The sequence below is a fragment of the Theropithecus gelada genome, chromosome 7b (assembly GCF_003255815.1).
Source record: "Theropithecus gelada isolate Dixy chromosome 7b, Tgel_1.0, whole genome shotgun sequence".
Classification (NCBI taxonomy): domain Eukaryota; kingdom Metazoa; phylum Chordata; class Mammalia; order Primates; family Cercopithecidae; genus Theropithecus; species Theropithecus gelada.
Genome location: NC_037675.1, coordinates 20,031,467 through 20,046,981, shown reverse-complemented (window position 1 = coordinate 20,046,981; position 15,515 = coordinate 20,031,467). Strand labels below are relative to the sequence as shown.

Sequence of the window (15,515 nt, the reverse complement as noted above, 5' to 3'; positions counted from 1 at the left end):
CAACATGAGATTTGGAGGGGACAAATGTTCAAACCATATCGTGGGGCTTCCGTCTGAAAAAGACTTAAAATGAGGGAGCCCTCAAAGGCTTGTGTCAGAGCAGGAGGGGTGCCCATGACTGGCTCCCAGCTGGGTACCTGTTAGCACTGGTAGATTCACCCCGCAATGGGGTCTGCCTCCCAGGCTGTGTGTAAGAACCACTATGGGTTGTAACCTATTCCGCTAGAAACAAACCCTACAGTGAGCCCATGAGGGACCACCGAGTCCTGGCACTTGTGTGACCCACAGGGACCTGGTGGCGGTTACGTATCTCTGCAAGCATCAGCCCCTTCTACTGGATTGCTGTAAAATAGGAAACTTGCCACCCGCTTGCAAGGTGCAGCCTTGCTGAGTCCTGCACAGGGCCCTGGGCACAGTTGTCTGAAGTTAAACCTTTCATGTTAACCAGTCAGCTGGTTCTCAGATAATTAAATATAGCAATCCAGGGAGAACTTGGAATTAAACAGTGATAATCACTTGCATTTGTCAAATGCCCTGGATTTCAGGGCATGCTGATTATGTCCACAGCTGTGCAACTGGACCCCTGCAGGCAGCCAGAGGCATTGGCACACCCTGCCCCCCAGGAGGCAGCAGGTGGCAGCCCCGCCACAAACCTCTTTGGGCAGTGGAGGACAGGAGTTTCCTGGGTATTGTTCCCACATAAGGGGAAGCTTTCGGCCCTGCAGAGGCTGACAGTGCTGGGGCTGACACACCGGGTCTTGGAGAAGCACCCCCAGGAAGAGCGTCAGTGTGGACTCCTCCCAAAGGACGCAAGGCCTTGGTCCCCTTGGTTCTGCAGGATCTCTCCCCATTGGGACAGCCTGAGCTGGTAGAGAACCACAGGCATCCTCCAGGCCCCAGAATGCTGGTGGACGCTGCGGCCGTCCGCTGCTGCTGTACCAGGCAGCTCCGAGGGAGCATGTGGCCAGACAAGAGCTGCATTGAAACAAGCAGGCCAGGACGCAGGCCTGCTGGGTTGGCAACTGCAGGTGGAAGCTGAGGCCCGAAGCTGAGAACAATGCATGATAAGTTCCTTAAGAGAGGGGCCGGACACCCTTAAGACCTAGTGAGAGGACCTAGCAAGAGCCAGCCTGGACAACTTGGAAGAAAAAGAGGCCTCTGTGGAGTGCTCGCCAGAGGGGTAGACAAATTTCTCATGCCCTGGCCCTTCCTCCACTTGCCCCCAGGCTTAGCGGGGACAGAGACTCTCAGGGGCACACCTTGAAGGGGCATGCCTTCTGCCAATGAGCATTCTGCATGCAGGCTGGAGCATGAAAGCATCAGTCTTCTGCATCCTGCTCCTGAACAGGCAGGAGGCTGATGGGAGTGGCCTCTGCAAGGGAACAGGGAGAGAGGGCTGCATTAGGCATCCCTGTCCTTCCAGAATGTGGCAGGGCAAAGTAGGTACCATAGATGGTTGCAGGTGTTTGGGGGTAAAGTAGGTACCATAGATGGTTGCAGAACCAGAAGCATCTTAAAAGCCACCCTGCCCAAAGCTGTTGCTGCCTACGAGGACCCGCTGCTGGGTACAGTAATCCTGATGGAAAGCAGGAGCTACACAGGAAACACAGGGTCTCCCAGGGAGAGCCGTCTGCACTGGCCTAATGGGGAGGGGGGCATCACCCCTCTCCCTGAGCAGAATGGTGATGGATTATTTCCCTAAACCTCCAGAGGAGAGCCCAGCCTGGCCACCACCTTGCCCTGAGCCTCATGAGACCCTCAGTGGAGAGCCCAGCTGCGCCTGCCTGGACTTCTGCCTGCATAACGGGGAGCCCCTGAGTCGGTGTTATTTTAAGCTGCTAAGTGTGTGGCAACTTGGTATAGAGCAGGGGAAAACCGAGGCCCCTGCCATCGTACTGAGCTCAGTGAGGTTGTATTTGAAGAAGCAAGCAAGCCGTAACCGCCTGGCTGTCCACCGCAGCCCACTCCTCACCACAGTTCTTCATAGATGAAGCAACCCTTAGCCATGGCCTGGGAGCACTGGGCCCCTGGGTCCTCCAGACCACTGACATCTCTTTAAATGACTCAGCTCGGCCCTGGTTCTCCTCTCACCAGTGGCATTGTCTGTAAGAGAAACCAGAGGGTCTGTGGGGAAAGTCATACCCTATACTGGGGCATAAGGGTTTGGTTGGTGGCTGTGCCACCAGAATGTGCAAGACCAGGTGTGGGGAGGGGGCAGCATGATGGGGGCAGACCCGTGGGGCTTCCCACAAGTGCACAACCCCCTCTGGCAAGTAGTCTGACCTGTCCTTTCCTCTGGGGCGGCCTGGATAGGAACATTAGAAAGGCTCCTGGATGTGAGTTTGCCTGTGGGGGTTACACATTTACAATTACAGACCAAGGACTTGAGCTCTAGGCTCAGCATCCTCAGACACACTAGGAATAAAACCCACCTCCCCCCCGGGCTGAAGCAATGCTGCAGCTGGGGCTCCAGAGCAGCAGAGTCAGTGATGAGACCAGACCCCATCAGAGGGCTGCTCTGCAAAGAGCCCCACGAGCAGGCCTGGCATCTGGGCATGGAAGGCTTCACACAGCAGGGAGGGGGCATCTATATAAAGCAAAGAACTGCCCCCCAGGGAGGCCCAGGCATCAGCATAACAAAGCTCCAAGCCCTGCCTATGGGGCCTGTTCCACCCTTAGCTGGCAACAATGGGGAGGTGGGCAGCTGATGCAAGCACTGTGGAGACTGAGTCACCGGGCCGTGGACTGAGGACAGGCAGCAGCACAGCCGGGGTGCACTCCTTCAAGCACTCGGCCCGCATCGGCAAGTGCTTTCTGTAAAGGGCAAAATGGTCAATCGCTCAGGCTTCTGGGGCCACACTGCCTCCGTCACAGCTACTGAGCTCAGCCACTGCTACACAAAAGATTGTAAATGAATGAGTGTGACTGTGGTCTAGGATAAACGCTGGTTGTGGCCCTTGGGCTGTAGTGCACCAACCCTCCTCTGAGATCACGTTTACCCTGCATTAGAAATAGCCCTGGCCGTGGTCTCTGTCTGTGCAGGCTGGACCAGGACTGTCCGAGAGGGGCAGGAATTGTGGGGCATCTCTCCCACTCCCCGAGGGTAAGCAGGCATGGCCACATATAGGTGACAGCAGCCTTCTGGTCAGCTCGAGTCAGGTGTGTCACATCCCTGGGTGGAGTCTGGCCTGGACCCCAAGCCTACAGCCATCGCAGCCTGGCAGCCGCTGGACAGAGCAGACTGACAAAGCTCTGGGAGCCATGTGGGGCGGGGGGGGGACTGGGTGCCAGGGACCAGGAGGGTGTCCAGGTGAGCTGCGGGAAGCCTCGGAGGCCTGGGCCTGGCCCCTGATCCTGGGCATGCTCCTGCTAACTGGCCATGGCTGTCTCTGCCCTCCCAGGGCAGTAGTGAGGTCAGACAGGAGAAAAGACATGCAGACACTTGGCCCCTGTGTCAGGGAATGGTGGGGGACACAGCCTCTCCACAGAGGACCGAGGCTGAGGGGGTGGGAAGGAGGTGCAGGGAGGTGAAGGTTCTGGGAAAGGAGCCCAGAGTGGTTGGGCTTCTTCCCCAGCCTTAGCAGGAATGGTGTCTTCCCACAGGTGTGATGAGAACTGCCTGAGCTGTGCAGGCTCCAGCAGGAACTGCAGCAGGTGTAAGACGGGCTTCACACAGCTGGGAACCTCCTGCATCACCAACCACACGTGCAGCAACGGTGAGCAGCAGCAGGGTTACCCTGGGTTACCCTGGGGCTGCCTGTGGAGGAGCTCAGCTGGCCAGCTTGTGCTCAAAAGAGAAAAGCAAAGCCACACAGGCACAGCGGCTCCACAGACAGGTGTTCGTGCCCCTGATCTGATTGACTGTCTGGGATTCCTCTAGCTGATTTGGAAGACAGCTGCCCTGTCTCCCAACTTCCCTCTAGGCCTCTCACACATTGACCAGAGAGGCCTCCCAGCCACTGCTGATCTGTTTATTGAGTGACTCTTAAAAATGATTTTGTCCTTGTACTGCTCCCACTGTCATGCCATAGGCCCCCGTGACCTGGGTGTGACATCCCATAAAAGAAGCCTGACCTTGGGGGTCAAAGCCAGGAAGCCTGGAGGGCCTCAGGATGAGGGGGACAGAGCCCAGAGTCAAGAACACGCTCAGCAGCAGCAATCCCAGCTCCACAGGGATCCAGCATGGACCCATATCCATGCTGCAGGAGAGCCCTGGCTCTGCAGTGGGATGGGGGACAAGGACAAGTTGTGAAAACAGAAACTTAAAAGGGGACTGAAGATAAGTGCCCAGTTTGGGAATTCCAGGCAACAAGGAGGGTTGGCAGAAGACTCGGGCCTGGAGGTCCAGTGCAGGAGCCATTATAGACACACTGGCAGGGAAGGGGACTCTGGCCCAGCAAGCAGCAGGGTGGAGCCACATGGGGCCAGCTCTGGGCACCACATTCTGACAGCCAGAAGAGGAAGGCGGTCTGCTCCAGTGTCCCTGGGTCAGGGCAGATGGTCCTTGGGCATGAAGCTGGCACTGGCCCTGCCCTGGCAGAGCATGGAGCTTGTAGAGGGCCCTGGGATGCCTCCTTGCCTTGTTACTGTTATTATTATTATTTTTTTTGGTGGGGCGGGGGTGGGAAGGTTGTCTAATTATGTCCCTTCAAAGGCCTGGAAACTCCCTCTTTAGGAAGTCACCTGCCCAGGTTTTGTATCCAGCCCAAAAAAGTGTGGTTGCCACTGGAGGGCCTCGAGGTCCACAGATGATGCATCCTCAAAGGCCTCTACACCTTGCTGCAGCTGCGTCCTCAGCAAGTCCTGTCCACAGCAGCTTCCTTCCTCCCATCCCCACTCCTCCCTGTCCGGGGTGCCCCCTCCACCCTGGAAGCAGCTTCCATTCCCACCTGCCTCCAGGCCTGTCCTCCGGCCTCCCCCAGGGTTTTCCTCCTAAGCTCCACCGCCAGCACAGTTGTCCAGAAAGACAGGTGCACATGTGCCCCACGGGCCCAGGCTGGGTGTTCTCCCGAGATCCCTCCCACACCACCCCCACATCCTGCTCATGAAGCCCCTTGTCACTTAGACTCAGCAAAAGACCCATACACCAGTGCCCCCCCCTGCCCCCCTGCCCCCTGCCACACAGGGCTCTCAGAGTCAAGTGCATTGCAGGAGAGGGACTTCAAGGGCTGCCATCCTGCTGCCCACCTCCGTCTGTGTCCCTCTTGCCCAGAGCACCACTGATGCCCAGCATATGTGGAATGATTGAAACAATCTTTATTTTTATTTATTTATTTATTTTTGAGACAGAGTTTTGCTCTTCTTGCCCAGGCTGGAATGCAATGGCACGATCTCAGCTCACTGCAACCTCTGCTTCCCAGGTTCAAGTGGTTCTCCTGCCTTTGCCTCCCAAGTAGCTTGGATTACAGGTGCCCACCACCATGCCCAGCTAATTGCTGTATTTTTAGTAGAGATGGGGTTTTACCATGTTGGTCAGACTGGTCTCAAGCTCCTGACCTCAGGTGATCCACCCGTCTCAGCCTCCCAAAGTGCTGGGATTACAGGCATGAGGCACCGCGCCTGGCCTTGAAACAATCTTTACAGGCACCAAAGACTGACCTTTCCCTCCTTTTCCTTTCCTGATGCTGGGCCCCAGCTGATGAGACATTCTGCGAGATGGTGAAGTCTAACCGGCTGTGTGAACGGAAACTCTTCATTCAGTTCTGCTGCCGCACGTGCCTCCTGGCCGGGTAAGGGTGTCTGGCTGCCCACAGAGGGCAGGGACCCCCATCCATCCATCCGTCCACCCTCCTCCAGACTGTCGGCCAGAGCCTGTTTCAGGGGTGCTGCCCTGCACCTGACAGCTTTACTCCCCAGGAGCAGCATCTCTGGGCACTCAAGCCAGGTGGGTGGTGGCTGTTAAGGAAGTGTTCCTAAAATGGTGATATCCTCTCAAATGCTGCTTGCTGGCTTCAGTCTTCTGACAAACTGTAACAGGAACAAAATGAATTCTGGGAATCCACAGCTCTGGCTTTGGAGCAGCTTCTGGGACCATAAGTTTACTGAATCTTCAAGACCAAAGCAGAAAAGAAAGACGCTTGGCATCACACATCACTCTTCTCCCCGTGCTTTTCTGCGGCTCTGTAGTAAATCTCCCTGGCCCAGCCGGCGAACCCTGGGCCATCCTCACATGTGACAAAGGGCCAGCAGTCTACCTGCTTATTGCCTGCCACTGAGCAGTCTGGGGACGGTTTGGTCAGACTATAAATAAGATAGGTTTGAGGGCATAAAATGTATGACCACTGGGGCTGGAGTATCTATTTCTACATAGTCAGCTACTTCTGAAACTGCAGCAGTGGCTTAGAAAGTCAAATTCCAAACCCAGACCAGAAGATTCTTTCCCCGCAGCGTTCTCCTTTGAGCAAGCCGAGCTCTCCTTGTTACCATGTTCTATCTGTGTCTTCAGGAGTCTCATGGCCTGAAGGACCACCTCGACCTGATGCAGAGCCTTCTGAGGAGGGGCAACAGGAGGCATTCTGTGGCCAGCCAAAAGGTACCCCGATGGCCAAGCAATTCCTCTGAACAAAATGTAAAGCCAGCCCATCCACTGTTAATCATCCATCACTTCCCATTTTATGGAATTACTTTTAAAATACATTTGGCCTCTGCCCTTCAGAAGACTCGTTTTTAAGGTGGATGCTCCTGTGTCTGTGTATATTACGAGTCTACATGACACAGTTGGATTTATTCTGCCAAACCTGTGTAGGCATTTTATAAGCTACATGTTGTAATTTTTACCGATGTTAATTATTTTGACAAATATTTCATATATTTTCATTGAAATGCACAGATCTGCTTGATCAATTCCCTTGAATAGGGAAGTAACATTTGCCTTAAATTTTTTCGACCTCGTCTTTCTCCATATTGTCCCGCTCCCCTGTTTGACGACAGTGCATTTGCCTTGTCACCTGTGAGCTGGAGAGAACCCAGATGTTGTTTATTGAATCTACAACTCGGAAAGAGAAATCAATGAAGCAAATACAATGTTAACCCTAAATTAATAAAAGAGTTAACATCCCATGGTACAGGAGCCTGTATTTCTTTCCAAGGCACACAAAATGAAACATGAGTGCTGACCAAAGTGTTAAGTGGACGTTACTTTATTTGTGGTTTCAGATCTGTTTGATGTCATTACGTGGAAGCTTTTGAGCTTTAGCAAATGATGTAAGGAAGTAGTGGGGGAAATCCCAGATCCCAACCCCAGAATGTCATTTGGCAAAGAGACCCTCTTCAGACCACATTAGCCTCACTGGGAGGAGGTTCTAGAGCCTCTCCAGATATAGGGACCCCTTCCATCTGTCACGGGGAAGCTCCCCACAGCCCAGACTGCCAGCCTCTTCACCGGTAGCTGCCAACTGTGATTGAATTAGGTTACAGCTTGTCTTCTGCAGTGGCTGAAATCCCTGAACCCATGGCTTATGCACTCCTTGGGATGTTTACCATGGCCTCTCTGTGAGGTCAGAAGCTTGTACTTGCTAGGAATCCTCTGGCTTCAAGTAAAGGAAATGCACCCACTAGAAATGACTTAGGGGAAAACAAGAGTGAGTGAGGGGCATTGTTTTGAATCCAGAGTGGATTCAGAATTTCAGGGAAGGGTGCAGCAGAGCCTTGGGAACCCTGGAACCAGCCTTAAATGTCACCTGGATCCTCTCTGTACTGCAGCACTGCCCTTCTCTTCATAGCCACCTTCTCCAGTTGATGGGACAAATGACAAGACCTCCAGCATCTTCCAAGTAAAACTGGTACAAATCCTACCCCTCAAGCCAACTTCCTGGGTCTGTTTCTTGGTTCTTCTTTTCCCAGGGACAGGACTTGGTCAGCCTGCCTTACATTGGTACTCTCCCTGTGTCATCAGCTGTGGCTACAAGGACAGGCTTGTGCAGAAGAATATGGCCGCAGGGAGCTTTGCAGCGGAGGAGGGGAGCAATGTGCAGCTCTCAGAAGGTAGGGCAGGCCACACAACCCAACAGCTGGCCACCACAAGCACCAATTGACCAGAGTTGTGCGTGTGAGGCAGTGAAGGAATGAGTGTGTTTGGGATAAAGATTCAACCCCTTTCCCCGCCCATGAGACTGACATTGAATTAAAACCAGCAACTTGTTAAGTCCCACTGGTGCACGGCACCTTTTTAGACCCTAGAGCTCAGATATCTATAAATCCGAGCTCTTTGCCCACTGAGAGCTTACAGTCTACCATGTTTGCAGCTGAATCAGAAATAAACTCCTGGCCGGGCGTGGCGGCTCACATCTGTAATCCCAACACTTTGGGAGGCCGAGGCGGGCGGATCACCTGAGGTCAGGAGTTTCAGACCAGTCTGGCCAACACAGTGAAACCCTATCTCTACTAAAAATACAAAAATTAGCCGTGTGTGGTGGTGACACCTGTAATCCCAGCTACTCGGGAGGCTGAGGCAGGAGAATAGCTTGAACCCAGGAGGTGGAGGCTGCAGTGAGCCAAGATCACACCACTGTACTCCAGCATGGGCAACAAGAGTGAAACTGCGTCTCAAAAACAAAAACAAAAAAAAACAAAAAAAAAAGGAAGAAACTCCCTTTATTTCCCAAAGGACACCAACTACAGGAAAGCCAACCAGGCAGCCTTGTCAAGTGGCTGGGCCAGGCAAGCCTATCTTGGGGCTGACAATTTGGGTGGGGAGTTGAGAAGTTGTTCACCAAGTCCTAATCACTAAACTCCACCTTGTTGAAAGAGACCAGCTAAATATAATGTCTGCTCACAAGTGGTCCAACCTTGAGGTTAAAATTGTCTGGACTCGGGCAGGATATGTGTATGGATTTTAAGTGACAGGATCATGGGTCCCCTCCTCTAAACCTGTCATTTCCCAGACAAGGACACTGAGGCCCACAGAAGTGACTGCCTTGCCTTGGGCTGCACATTGGCAAAGTTGCTCCCACCTGTGTGCCCAGGGAAGGAGGATGGCTGGCTGCAGGAGGGGCATCGTTCTGCAGCTGTCCAAATGCAGCCATGATGCATTTGTTTTAAACTAGCTTTATTTTCAGGGGGTGATGTTTATCTGACCTTATCCCCAAATTCTTGGGCACCTCACAGTAGACCCCATGTGTACATCCCCATCCCTCCCAGGCCACTGCTGACTTTGTATCTTGTGACTCTTCAAAGGACTGGTGAGAATTGCATTTTACAGAAGACACGCCTGAAATGGGAGGGGGGTAGACAGAACTTAAAAAAATAAAAGGGCCAGGCACAGTGGCTCACACCTGTAATCCTAGCATTTTGGGAGGTTCAGAAGCAAGAGGACGGCTTGAGCCCAGGAGTTTGCAGCCAGCCTGAGAAATATAGCGAGACCCTGTCTCAATCAATCAATCAATCAAAAATGATCGATAGATAGCAACATGGTCTAAATGAGTCCAGGAGTGGAGTGTCCTTGAACCTGGGGAGACCACCATCCACTGCATTTGCATTATTGGTAATATGGCTGGAGAGGGCCTTTTGCCTAAAAGCTTGGAGTATGTTGGGGCACCCAGAGAAGGAGGAAAGAAAAACATTTTAATAAGAACAAGCAGGGGTGATGGAAAGTAATACACCAAGGCCATTCTCTAGCATCTTAAGGTTCTGCCCAGCCAGCTGGGAGGCCACTGGGCACTGGCTGCTGGAGGGAAATGAAGATTCTGCTCCCCTGCCCCAGCCTTCACTGTTGCTTTCCTCACACGAACCCCCGACTCTATCCTTCCTGGTTGGCTGTTTAAGTCCTTTCCTGATACCCTAGGCTCTGTGGCTTTTCTGAGCACAGAACAGCATCCTTAGATGGTACAGCACTGAGCACCCACCTTAGATCCTAGGGTTCAGTCCCACTGTCCAAAGCCCCTCACCACTACTGAGCAGCCACACTAAGGGTGACCAGGTATCTTAGCTTCCCTTTTGAGACAACAGGAACCAAAGTGCCCAGGGCAGAGAACATCCTGTTGCCAAAAACAGTGGTTCTCTCTCAACCAGGGATAATTTTTGTCTTCCAGGGGACATTTGGCAATGTCTGGAGACATTTTGGGTTGTCACAGCTGGAAGGATGTACTCATATCCAGTGAGTGGAGGCCAGGAATGCTGCTAAGCACCCTGCAATGCACAGCAGCCCCCATGACAAAGAACTGTCCAGACCAAAATGTCAATAGTGCCGAGGTTGAGAAATTCCGGCCAAAAGAAATGGAATCAAAAAAGAAAATTGTTTGCAACTTCATAGAGATACCCTAAATGAATAAAACCACATATGGTATGATTTCTGTCCCTATTCCTATGCTGAAGAACGGGAAACTTGTACAACTTTCCCTTTTTGAAGTAAAGAGACACCACCCCTCTCCTTTTTTCTTTTTTTTTTTTTAAACAGCAACAGAAGGGCCCCAAGTTAAAACAAGCTCTCTGGCCTAAGGACTCCACCTGGTGGTCCTCTCTGGAATTAAATGAAGTTTAGGTTTTATTTTGTTTAACTTTTTTCATTATTTAGTTATTTTGTTTAACATTTTTAGTTATTTTGTTTTTTAGTCATTTTGTTTAACTTTTAAGTTACTTTGTTTAATTTTTTAGTTATTTTAACTTCTTTATTTTGTTTAATTTTTTTAGTTATTTTAACTTTTTAAAGTTATTTTAATTCTTTAGTTATTTTGTTTATTTTGTTGTTGTTTTTTTAGTTAAACAAAAGTTGCAGTGACCGGGCAGGTGCGATGGCTCACGCCTGCAATCCCAGCACTTTGGAAGGCCGAGGCGGGGACGGGGGGCAGGGGAAATCACTTATTGAGGTCAGAAGTTTGAGACTAGCCTGGCCAATATGACAAAACCCCGTCTCTACTAAAAATATAAAAATTAGCCAGGCATGGTGGCGAGTGCCTGTAATCCCAGCTACTTGACAGGTTGAGGCATGAGTATCACTTGAACCTAGGAGGCGGAGATTGCAGTGAGCTAAGATTACACCACTGTACTCCAGCCTGGGCAACACAGTAAGACTCCATCTCAAAAAACAAAAATGTTCCAAGTACAATATAAAGAAATTCTCTCCCAATTTGAGAGTAAGTTGCTGATATTATACCCTATGACCTCCCCACCCAATGCTTTAGTGGGTATTTCCTAGAATCAATGACATTCTCCTGCACAGCCATCAGAATCAGGAAATTAATATTGATATGTTATTACCATCTAAACCTCTGACTGAATTCTAGTTCTGCCAGTTGTCCCAATAAAGTTCTTAGCAAAACGATCTGGTTTAGAATCACACTTTTCACTTAGTCATCATGTCTCTTTAATGTTCTTCCATCTGGAACAGTTCCTCAGTCTTTCCTTGCCTCATGATCTGGAACCTTTTAAAGACTATAGGCCAGTTATTTGTAGGTTGTCCTTCAGTGCGCGCTTGTCTGAGGTTTCCTCACGTTTTGAGTCAAGTCATGCATCTTTGACAGGAATCTCACAGTCGCATTCTGTGTTCTCACTGCATTCTAGCAGGGAGTACATGATCTGTTCCATTATGGGTGATGTTAACGATCATTGGTTAGAGTTTCTTGGCTATGAAGTGATGCCTGCCAAAGCATATTTACTACCACTACTGTTCAACATTCTCCTAAAGATCCCAGCCAGTGTAACAAGGAAAAAAATAACCAGTATAATAATTGGAAAGGACGAAATAAAACTATCATTATTATTATTATTTTTTTTTTTTTTTTAAGACCGAGTCTCACTCTGTTGCCCAGAGCTGGAGTGCAGTGGCATGATCTCCGCTCACTGCAACCTCCACCTCCCTGGTTCAAGTGATTTTCATGCCTCAGCCTCCCAAGTAGCTGGGATTACAGGTACGTGCCACCACACCTAGCTAATTTTTGTATTTTTAGTAGAGGCAGGGTTTCACCATGTTGGCCAGGCTGGTCTCGAACTCCTGACCTCAGGTGATCCACCCACCTCAGCCTCCCAAAGTGCTGGGATTACAGGCATGAGCCACCACACCCGGCCAACTATCATTATTCTCAAATAGCATGGTTATGTATGTAGAAAATCCATAAGAATGGTTACAGATAAAACTATTATGATTAATAAGTAAATTTCACAAGATCACTGGATGTAACACCAATATACAAACATCTACTGTATTTAAATATGTTGAAACTAATGATTAGAAAATGGAGTTTTTAAACAAAAATACTATTTACAGTAGCATCAAAAACTATCAAACATCTAGACAATCTGTCAAATATCTACACAATCTAGTAAAGGATATACAAGGCCTAGACACAAAATCTGTAAGAGGCTACTGAAATTAAAGAGTACCTCAATAAATATAGGGTTGTAACATGCCCATTGATTGGAATACTTAATATGGTAATGATGTTCTCTCCAAATTCATCTACAGATCCAACACAATACAAGTCAAATCATGGGTGCCTTTTCAGATACAAGACATATCTATACTTTATGTTCACATGCAAAGGAGTAGAATAACCAGATAACTACTAGATAATCTGAGAAAAAAAATGGGAGCTTTTTTTGAGGGACAAATAGTAAGTCTTTTTCTAAAGCTTGTATTCTGCAAGGATGGCTGACTAAACCCATGGAACAGAAGAGCTAGTTCAGAAGCAGGCCCTCACATATTTGGACACTTGATTTTTGAAAAGAGTCGCTCTGCAGAGCAGTGGGGGAAAAGATGGTCTTTTCAATAAATGGTGCTGGGTCAACCAAGTATCCATATGGGGAAAAATATATCTTCTTCCCTATATTAGATTATACACAAAAATCTATGCCAGAGAGACTGCAGATCTAAATGCAAAAGGTGGAAGAATAAAGCTTTTAGAAGAAAATATTTATAATTTTGGAGTAGGCAAAAGTTTCTCAAAGCATACTTGAAAACCATTAACTAGGGAAAGATTAATAAATCAGACTGTATTAAAATGAAGAACTTCTGTTCATCAAAAGATACCATTAAGAGAGTGAAAACACAAGCCACAGGGAGAAAACATTCACTACAGACATAGCTCACAAGGATTCCTATTGAAACAATATAAAGAGCTCCTACAAATCATTTAAAGAAAAAAGCCCAGTAGAAAAATGGGCAAAACACCTAAGCAGACACTTCATTAAAGAGGTTATCCAAATGAACATAAATATATTTTTTAAAGTTCTCAACTATGTTAGTAATTAGGGAAATACAGTTAAAACCACAATTTCATACCATTACCTATCTACCAGAATGGCTAAGATTAAAAAGACAGACAATACTAAACGTTAGCAAGGAGTTTAAGTTGGTACAACGACTTTGGAAAACTGTGTCCTACTTAAGCTGAACACAAGTAAACCCTATGACCCAGTAATTCCATCCCTGGGTATATATCAGTATATGCGTTCACATAAAGATATATTATTGTGTTTGTAGGTACACTATTTATAATATAAAAGCTCCAGAGTGAAAATTACCCAAATGTTCATCAACAGCAGAATGGGTAAGTAAATTGTGAAACATCCACAATTAAATACTATATTACAGTGAGAATAAATGAACTACATCTACACACAAACATAATGTTAAGCAAAAAATATGTAAAGTACCTCATTTGCATAAATACAAAACTAGGCAAAGCAAATCTATACAAGATGTCAGGATAATGGTTACCCTTGGGGCAAGGGTGGTGACTAGATGAAGACAGGAGTGGGGGGCTTCTGGAATGTGGCGATGTCCTGTTCTTATGAGGATGCTAGTTGCTTGGGTGTGTTCAGTTTTCACTCTTCTTTATGTATATCATACTTCAATAAAAGTTCAAGGAGAATCATCTCCAGGTGGATTGTAGAACTAAATGTGAAAGGCAAAACAATTGTCTAGTAGATCACATAGGAAAATATGATGGGGGTAAGGGAAGATTTCTTAAGGTACATGCACATGCACACACAACCAATCCACTAACCTAAAGTAAATAATTGAACTACATAAAAATTGGAAACTTCTCAGGCATGGTGGCTCACACCTGTAATCCCAGCACTGTGAGAGTCTGAGGCAAGTGGGTCACTTGAGCTTAGGAGTTGGAGACCAGCCTGGGCCACATGTCAAAACCTCGTCTCTACAAAAAATACAAAAGTTAGCCAGGCCTCTTGGCCTGTGCATATAGTCCCGGCTATTTGGGAGGCTGAGGGGGAGGATCTCTTGAACCTGAGAGGTCATGGCTGTAGTGAGTCCTGATGGCACCACTGCACTCTGGCCTAGGTGACAAAGCGAGACCCTGTCTTTAAAAAAAAAAAAAAAATTCTAATCATCAAACACCACCATTAAGAGTGAAAAGACAAGCCATAGAGTGTGTTCATATCCCTAATATATAAAGAAATTCCAAGAATCAATAAGAAAAAAGGCAGACAACTCCATAAGGAAAAAAATGAGCCAAGGACTCGAAAGAACACTTAACAAAGGAAGCTATCAGAATGGGCACCATACACATGAGAAAGTTCTCAGCTTCATTAGTTATTAGAGAAAAGCAAAGCAAAGCAGTAGTGCAATACCACCACACACCCATCAGAATAGCTAAAGTTATAGACTTAAAATGCAAACAAGGCTGAAGCTGGAAGCCATGAAAACCCTTACACACCGCTGGAGTGTATATATTATTTCAGCCTCTTAGTATAACTGTTGGACATTACTTATTGATGATAGATATCATACCCTATGTCCCAGCAATTCCATTCCAGGAAAAACTCATGCAAATGTGCATCAGATCCACGTACCAGAAAATTCATAGCAGCATTACTCAGAATAGCCCTAAACAGAAAACAACTTTGATGTACATCAACAGCAGAATAAGTAATTTATGGTATAATATATACAATGGAACTCTCTTCAGCAGCGAAAGCAAACAAACCATCTCTGTAGGCAACCTGGATGGACTCCAGACATAATATAGACTCAAAGAAACTAGGCCAAAAAAAGCATACTGCATGATTCTATTTATATCAAAAGCAAGCAAAACGAATCTGTAGTGTTGAGTTCGCGGTTGCCTTTGGGAAAGAGGAAGGCTTTGAGAATAGTGGTTTTTTGGATCTCGGTGTCGGCTAAGCAGTTGTGTTCACTCTGGTCATTAATCACGCTGTAAATTCCTCATATGCACACTTTTCTGTATATCATACTTCATATGAATATTCAGAAGTCTAAAGGCCACAAGCTTAACCGCAAACCCTACCGTGCCCTAGGCCAGGTTGGACTTGCGGAGCTGTGGGGTTGTCCCGGCGACCTGCTCCAGGCGGGCCACCTAGCCCGGGATCTCACAGTGTAACCCGGAGCCAAGGCCCAGGCCCAGGACGGGTACCTGAACTCCTGGACCCTTCGCTGAATCCCACGGGTCCCCGCGCCGGCTGGTGGAGGGAGAGCAGTCACAGCTTCCCGTCCCACCTCAAGGTGCGCTAATGCATGAAAAAGTTCCCCTCGGATGTTTCCACATTCGCCTTAACTTTTAAACACCAACGTCTGCAATCATAGGTTCTCCAGACTCCAAACA

The 15,515-nt window shown here is 48.2% G+C and overlaps 1 protein-coding gene and 1 long non-coding RNA gene across 5 annotated transcripts in view; one reads left to right on the top strand and one right to left on the bottom strand.

Annotated features, from left to right (window-relative positions):
• Nucleotides 1-10,419, top strand: part of PCSK6 (proprotein convertase subtilisin/kexin type 6) — a 192,987-nt gene extending 182,568 nt beyond the window's left edge. For 3 of the 4 annotated variants that reach the window (XM_025392766.1, XM_025392765.1, XM_025392764.1), the window contains 2 exons: nucleotides 3,604-3,716; nucleotides 5,636-7,062. In XM_025392766.1, the coding sequence (XP_025248551.1) occupies nucleotides 3,604-3,716; nucleotides 5,636-5,733 (211 nt within the window). In that variant the 3' untranslated portion in view covers nucleotides 5,734-7,062. Of the gene's footprint in view, nucleotides 1-3,603; nucleotides 3,717-5,635; nucleotides 7,063-10,028 lie in introns of those variants that run through there. The other variant, XM_025392763.1, reaches the window with a different exon arrangement.
• Nucleotides 5,264-15,510, bottom strand: LOC112629241. The gene is made up of 2 exons (XR_003120552.1): nucleotides 15,201-15,510; nucleotides 5,264-7,529 (listed from the first exon to the last, which is right to left on the bottom strand). It is a non-coding gene; the product is annotated as an uncharacterized LOC112629241 (long non-coding RNA).
• Nucleotides 15,511-15,515: the final 5 nt, after the last annotated feature.